We start from the raw sequence: 8,182 nt of genomic DNA on the forward strand, positions 1-8,182 counted from the left end.
TCTGTTACTGCCAGTTAGGTGGGATAACAAAGAAGTCCTTGCAAATGCCATCACTGGGGCAGACCAGAATGTGGATTTCATTGACATGCCTCTGTAGAATGAGGGCTCTCCATCTATTCATCTTTTCAGCAAATATTATTCATGCCTCCTCTGTGGCAGATACTGTTTCAAGGACTGGCATCCAACAGTGAACAAAACAAGCCACAGAACATGCCCTTCTTGTATTCATATCCCATTGGGAGGACACAGGAAGTAAAGTAGTGGATTATATGATAACCCAGATGGTAAGTACATTGGAGAGTAAAGTTAGGCTGGGGATAGAGAGTGCTGGGGGGTGGACGGGGCATAATTCAGAAGGGGGTGATCAGGGAAGACATTTCTGAGATGGTGTTATATTTTGAACAGCTAAAGGATATAAAAGAATAATTTAAAGAGAATGAATAGCAAGTGTAAATACCTCACAATTGAACATTATTTCGCTATAAATGAGGCATGTGTGCATATGGTAGTGGGCAGAGTTCCTGTGGAGCAATGCGGGTGTCCCTAGGGAAAAGGTCCCCTGGGGGGCAATATCCCACTGCACTATGAAGCTCTCCCTTTTCCACCCATGCCACCTCTCCCTAGGGTCCCGGCCATCTTTCTGGCAAGACTGGGTGGGTTAGGGCATGAGGTTTGGCCAGTCAACAGTCATTTGCCCCATCTCCTCAAGACATGACTAAAGGCAAAATGCCTAAAAGGATGGAGGAATTTTGTCATGAAGGCAGAATGTGTAGGAGAAGTTTGCTGTAGTAGAAAGAACACAGAATGTAAAGTCAGAGGCACTGAGTTTAGACTCAGCCATGCCCACTGATTTGCTCTATAATTCCTAGACATGATGTACATCTGAAGGAAGGCTGACATCTCCTCATTTTTCTGATCTTGAATTAGGGGTGGGGTGTAGTGTCTATGCATTCATGATTCAGTCTTGGGACACATACTGCTTTGGGCAGGGCTAATCACCTCCCTCACACCACCAAAATTTTGCCATACCACTGACATTTCAAGCATTTCTTAAAGATTTATTGATGTATTTGAGAGAGAGAAAGAGAAGGAGAAGAACGGGAGGAGGGGCAGAGGGAGAGGGAGAGGAAGTCTTCAGTAGACTCCAAGCTCAGCCCAGAACCCATGCACAGCTAGATCTCATGACCCTGAGATAAGGACCTGAGCTAAAACCAAGAGTCAGGCACTTAACCGACTGTGCCACCCAGGTGCCCCTCAAGCATTTTAATGTTGGTGCGGACTAAGCCAATGCTCTGACTGTTGCATTACAAGTCCTGTGTGATCTCATCTAACAACAGTCCAACAAAGACACACTACATTCCAGACAGATCTGACAAATCTGCACACTTTGTCCACCCTCCATTGCATGTCTTTCTCTATGCCTTGATGGTTGTAGTTTCTTTTTCTTTTTGAGAAATGCCTTCCTCAGAAGTGGTAATGGTCCATGCCTCCTCAAGCAGGATATGCGTTTCTCCCTCCTGGGTAAAAGCTCCCATACCACACACAACGCTTGCCTCATTGCCCCTAGCAAGCTCTCCACTCTGGCCGGCTTACCAATAAGGATGATAAATAATTCTATCACAACCATTGGTGCTTTACAAGATTTGGTTTCTCCCAATAAACTACAACTTTCATGCAGTCAGGTCCCATACCTTAGTTCTGTCTCTTGTCCCTAGTGCCTGGAAGAGCTCGAGAACATAGTAAATACTAGTAGGTGTGGCAACAAATGATACGCAATGGGAAAACTGGCTTTGAATCTTGGCTCTATAAGCCTCAGATTTTGTGACTTTGAACAATGTATATACAATTATTTCTCTATCTCTAATAGCTCATCTATGAAATGGGAATAATAATCACATTGACTCAGCAAGATATTCTCGAAGGGCAAAATCAGATGACCCAAATCACTCAGCAGAGTGCTGGGACATATTCAGGATTAGTAGTCATTATTCAGTATATATTATTATGGTAATAATGGAAAAACTAGACAGGTCACTTTTAGGGACTAGCCAAGATGACACCTTCCTTGTCATTTAAAAATTAGGTAACAAGGTGATAAAAGAGGAAAATGAATGTATTTGTTGCAAAATCTATCTGTATAAACACTCAGGATAAAAAAGTCCTCTTCTAAAGATTTATGGTCATAGCTGCAGAGATACTCAAAGATTATGTCTCTCTGAAGTATGCATGATACAGGGGAAAGACTGAATTTTATTATCAGGCTGCCTTGAGTTTAAATTCTGACTGCATTTATTTCTGAGTTTGCCTTTGGAAAGTTAATTAAGTGCTCTGGATCTGTTTTCTTGTCTGTGATTGAAATTGCAATACGTACTCCACAGAGTTGTTTGACAATCAAATACAGTTTCCAGGAAGGTCTTTTGCAAAGAGTACGTTCTGAAAATATCACAATAATTATTCATATTAAAAATCATCCTCCTTTTCTTGCATAGAGCAAGAAGAATCTCCTAAATCAAGTTAACACACTTTTTGATTAATTGCCCTTTAGGCACTTTCAAAGCTATGAACCCCTGGGGTGCTTAAGGATTCAAATACACTGGGGATCCTGAGCAAGTATAAGATATTAGGGTCCACAGTTTGGTCCTTTGTCGGCTGTGACTGTGAGTTTCAGGCAAGTGCTTGGTTCTGGGCAAGGTGAGTAGACATTTCTGTGTTCATAATCAGGGTTGGCTGTACATGTGAGAAACAGGACTCTGCCAGATGATTTGGGTACTACTTGGAACCATTTATCTGACCCCACATGTACAAGGTCCTTACCTGTGACAGCATCTGAATTCAAAAGCAAGAGGAAAGGGTATATTGTTGAGAAACAAAGTTCAGTCCAGTAAAGGTGAAGATCTAATTGGCTTTATCAAGTGATTCATGAATCAATCAGCAACAAATCAGGCAAATAGAAGTTTTAGTTGTATGGAATGGTACTTTTGTGTAGGAAGGAGAGTGGAGCAAAGAAGTTATTAGCAAAATAAAAGAAAGGATTATTTCAGGCCAGAACATCTTTTGGGGATAAAGAGGGAAACAGGGCTTTGATCACGCAGATGACCTCCCTAGTGCTGATCAGGCCATTTCACACTGACTGTTATAAGGTCACATTCCTGGGGTATGTTGAAGCTATAACTAAATCTTGGTTTGTTGTCCCAGGCATCAAAGCACTCTTTGTGGGGGCATATTGGTTCCTTCTTTTTTCTTTTTTTTTTTTTTTAACAACATTCTAGTGAAGAGAGAAGAAAATAGTTAAGTTAATGGGATGCATATAATATTAGATAAAGAGCAGTGCTAGGGACAATGATAAAGCAGAAAAGGAGTACAAGAAATGCCAGAGAAGTAGATTGCAATATGGTGATGAGGAACACGTGAAAAGGGGTAAGATGTGGCAATTAAGACTTGAAAAATATGAGAGAGTTTGCTAAAAAGATACTTGAGGAAGAGCATCCTCGCCAGACGGAGAAGCAGCTCCAAAGATTCAGAGCACCCCCTGTTTATTCTAAGAATTGAGAGGAGGGTGGCATGGCTGGAGTAGACAGTAGGAGTCAGAAGCAGACAGGCAATAAGCTTGTCCATCTTTGTAGGGACCTTGGCTTTAGTCTGAATTAGCTGAGAAGTCACTGGAGTGTTGGAAGCAAAGAGTAACATGATCTAACTGGTTTTTAACAGGATCACTCTGCCTGCCTTCTTCAGAGACCCAGCTGGGCTAGGGATAGACGGAGGAAGGAAGCTGGGAGACCCATAGAAGCTCTGTGATAACACCCATGGCAAACCACAGTGGTTTCAGCCTGGGGCAGAACCACCAGAGCAGGGAAACACTGGTCAGGGTCTGAATATGTTGTGAGGGTAGAATCAAGGTGTTGCTGATTAGTCAGTTAGAATGTCAAAGTCAGAGAGGAGTCAAGAAGAGCCAATGATTTCCCCTAAACTGGGGTAACACCATTTCCTGCAGTGGAGAAGTCTGAGAGAAAAGCAAGATGAAGAAGGATAGTTGGAACTCAGTTTTTCTTGAAATGCCCAGTACATCGCCTGTAAGACATGTTAAGTAGGAATTTGAACTAGTGAATCTGGAATCAAGGGAAATAAAATGATCAGGAGTTAAAAAAAAAAAAGTACAGGTAAACCTCCAGTGTATATAATCATTTTATTTAGCATGTTTTCTATTTATTCAGCACAATGATGCAAGCTGAAATCTCATTTTTTCTCCTCTTAGGTGAGCCATGGAGAGAAGCAATCATACGATGACTGACTTCATCCTGGTGGGCTTCACAACAGACCCGATGATGCAACTGGTCCTGTTTGTGGTATTCCTTAGCGTGTACTCACTGACTCTGGTTGCAAATACCACCCTCATAATATTGGTCTGTAATGACTCCCGGCTGCACACACCCATGTATTTTTTCATTGGGAATTTGTCTATTCTGGATCTCTGCCTGACCTCTGTCTATACACCAAAGATCCTGGTGACCTGCATCTCTGAAGACAAAAGCATCTCCTTTGCTGGCTGTGTATGTCAGTTCTTCTTCTCTGCTGCGCTGGGATACAGCGAGTGTTACCTGTTGGCCGCCATGGCTTATGACCGCTACGTGGCCATCTCAAAGCCACTGCTCTATTCTCGGGTTATGTCTATAAAGCTATGTGCATTTTTGGTAACATCCTCCTACCTTGGTGGCTTTATTAACTCTTCGATCATCACCAAGAGAACTTTTGCCTTGAACTTCTGTAGTGGCAATGTCATTGATGACTTTTTCTGTGATTTGCTTCCCTTGGTGAAGTTGGCTTGTGGCAGGAAAGATGGCTATCAGACTGTGCTGTACTTCATCCTGGCCTCTAATGTCATCACTCCCACGGTGCTGATCCTGGCCTCCTACCTGTTCATCATTGCCACCATCTTGAGGATCCGTTCCACCCAGGGCCGCCTCAAAGCCTTCTCCACGTGTTCCTCCCACCTGGTCTCTGTCACCTTGTACTATGGCTCCATTCTCTACATCTACGCTCGTCCCCGATCTAGCTATTCTTTGGACACGGATAAAATAGTTTCTACCTTTTACACTGTGGTGTTCCCCATGTTGAATCCCATGATCTATAGCCTGAGGAATAAGGATGTGAAAGAGGCTCTGAATAAACTCATTAAATAAATCTAGGTTCTCTCCTTCTAAAGAGATGCAGAGACAATTTTTGACCAGCTTATTTTATTTCAAGAAGAGCTACCATTGCATCCCATCATGAATAAGAATTCTTTCAATGAAAGTTAAAGAATTTGTACTCTTGATACCTGACAATTTAAGAGACTGAAGAGAAGATTAGAGCAATTTAGGGGATCGAATTAATTATAAAATGTAAGAATTTGTATTGAATTTCATGTTACTCTAGATTAAAACAAATTAAAAACTTAAAACAAAAAAAGTCTTCTCTAGCTCCACAATGTGACAGAACAGCCCATTCCCTTAGCATGAGAATATTTATGACTGATTGACATATACAGAATTGTATCTGTATGGTTATTACCTTAAAAAATAGGAACAAATAGGCTGAGTAAATTTTTAGTATTTTCTTATGAAATTAATTGGTTGAAATTATCCTTTTCTATTCCCTTAACAGGGTTTCTTAAGCCTTTTTATAAGCACACTTTGTCCCCAGAAGCATTATCACAAAGACCCAGAGGCACCCATGAAAGAACTTGGTACGACTAGACTGGGCAAGCATGCTCTCTCCAATCTCTTTTTCTTACATATGCCCCTCAGTTAAGGAAAAATCAGTTAAGTTTCTATAGATATGATTTTTGTAAATCACTGTAACTCCCCGAGTTCCCCCTTTATTTTACAAGGGTGAACTTGCAAGGTCTTCTACATCCAAATTGTGACAATCTGAGCACCAAAACACAATTGTTAGGATAAAGAGTAATAACTACAGAGATGAAACAACTTGAGACATTAAAGTCTATGACTACCCATTCCTCAAAAGAGGAAAATCCATATAGGTGATACACACAGGTGGTGATACAACAAAAGTGTAAGTATGAGGAGTTGCATTTAATTTTGATTTTTAAAAGTGAGGCAATGAAAATATAATTTATATCAATAAAACATGAATATGTTTTACTGGTAAAAGCAATAGTAAACTAACAAACAGAGATGACAAGAAAGTGAAATTCAAGCAAGAAGTCCCCCAAAATGTAAGAGATCCACGCAGAGCAGGAAAGACTCATCAACACCAGCAATAATACACATTAATCCATAAAGTAAGTCCAAGGTATAGTATCAGCACTAGTTGTAACACAGAGTACCCCAATAGAGAAAGAACGCAACAGTGGAACTCCAAAATATTTGATTTAGACAATCTTCTAAAATGGTTCTATTCGTGCCAACTCAGACTCTCGTTTTCTAAAAGCTCTCTATTTCCCGCTAATAATAATAAAATGCCTATCAAATATGTTATTTTTAGGTAATGTGAACAGATCTAATTGGTGTACCACAGTGACAGAAATACAGGTGTTTAATGTTGTTTAACTGAAAGTATAAAATAAATCATTCCAGAGGGAAACATCAGATACAAAAAGTAACACTGGCATAATAACCCTTCTTAAAACATCCTAATATCATAAATCCTGATTTTTTACTGCAATAAAGATGCTCAAACTACTTCTCAAGAACTCCTATTTTAATCCTTTTAGAATAAGCAATCAAGCCCTATTTTCCAAATAATTATTAACATCTACCCAGATACTGTCACTTTCACTGACCAAAGTGTAGAGGCATATTATGTTGTGTAAAGAAAAGTTATCTCACCTCCAAAATAAAGAATAACTTACTAAGACCCTAGTGAGAAGATAAAGTACAGCTAAGAATAATCTTAGAAGATGTAAAAATAAATAAGTACATAACACAAATGAAATTAAATTTGTGGCACTGACGTTTTAGAAAACGTTTTAGGATGTGTTTGAGTGTCAGTTTGGAAGTAACTTTTTAAATCACAGTTGGTAATGCTTTACCTGCAGTTTATGGTTGTGAATTCAAAAGAATCTCATCGAACTTTACATCAAAAACCAGGGATGTACTGTATGGTGACTAACACAATATAATAAAAAATATTATTATAATAAAAAAATTATTAAAAATAATAAAAAAGCGAAAAAAAGAATCTCCCATATTAACTTATAGTATATACACTATAAATTCCTAAGAGAATTTAACTACTCAAATCAGAAATGAAATTTGAAGTTTAAAAGAAACTCCTTTCTAAGTTGTACTATTTAGATATACAAGTTTTACTAACTTAAACATTTTTTAAAAGTCCACTCTCCACCTGCTTCTTGTGTAACTCTGGATCAGTCATTCTTTCTCAACACCTCGGTTAGATCAGAATTATCTGGTAAGCTGTCCATATTTTCTTATTATTAGGTCTGAGTCTTTGATCATCTTGCCTTAATGGTTTCAGTATTTTTCTTTTCAAACAGACGGCCAAGGGGAAACTATGAAATATAGTGCTCAGTCCCCTGGGTTCCAAACATAATTCTCCTTGATCTCATTTTGTAGCACTAACTAATTTCTCCTGACCCCACCCAAAGGAGTGACCACTGTTAGATCAATGTATTAGAGCCCAACATGGTCAGAGTACAGGTTCCGATGCATGTTGATAAGTTGTGGGATTTGGGTATTACTGGTGCATAGAAATTTGGCTTTATCCCATGACAGCTCAGCAGCCCTTTGCATTCTACTATACAGCGGAAGGTCCAAAGCCTCCTTTCCAAGTCCTATCAATATCTTATAGCAGTTTCTGCAACAGCTGAGAGGAAAAAAACACAACATAGCTTGTTCTGCTATTTGTGGTGGGAAAGGGCAATTTTCAAGAAGGGAAGGAGCAGAAAATAAAACTATACAACTGACACACAAAAGAGTAAGTTTTCGTGACAACCTCAAGAGCCCTGAGGCTGACGATGAGAGCCATCTAGACTCAGGCTCAAAATAAATCATGAGAAGTGTAATTTCTTTTAAATGTGTGTTTGTCCCAGGGGGTGGGAACACAGAAGACACTTTCTTTCTTTTTGCCTTTATTCAGTGGCTCAATTTTTTAATTTAAGTTCAATTAATAAGCACATAGTGTATTATTACCTTCAGAGGTAGAGTTCAGTGATTCATCTGTT

The 8,182-nt window shown here is 39.4% G+C and overlaps 1 protein-coding gene across 1 annotated transcript; it reads left to right on the plus strand.

Moving 5' to 3' along the window:
* Positions 1–4,259: 4,259 nt before the first annotated feature.
* LOC125281336 (olfactory receptor 1013-like) lies at positions 4,260–5,177 on the plus strand. The gene has a single exon (XM_048214447.1). It carries the CDS (start codon positions 4,260–4,262, stop codon positions 5,175–5,177), a length of 918 nt encoding a protein of 305 aa, XP_048070404.1.
* The last annotated feature ends 3,005 nt before the right edge of the window (positions 5,178–8,182 follow it).

The sequence above is a fragment of the Ursus arctos genome, unplaced genomic scaffold (assembly GCF_023065955.2).
Source record: "Ursus arctos isolate Adak ecotype North America unplaced genomic scaffold, UrsArc2.0 scaffold_23, whole genome shotgun sequence".
Taxonomy (NCBI): domain Eukaryota; kingdom Metazoa; phylum Chordata; class Mammalia; order Carnivora; family Ursidae; genus Ursus; species Ursus arctos.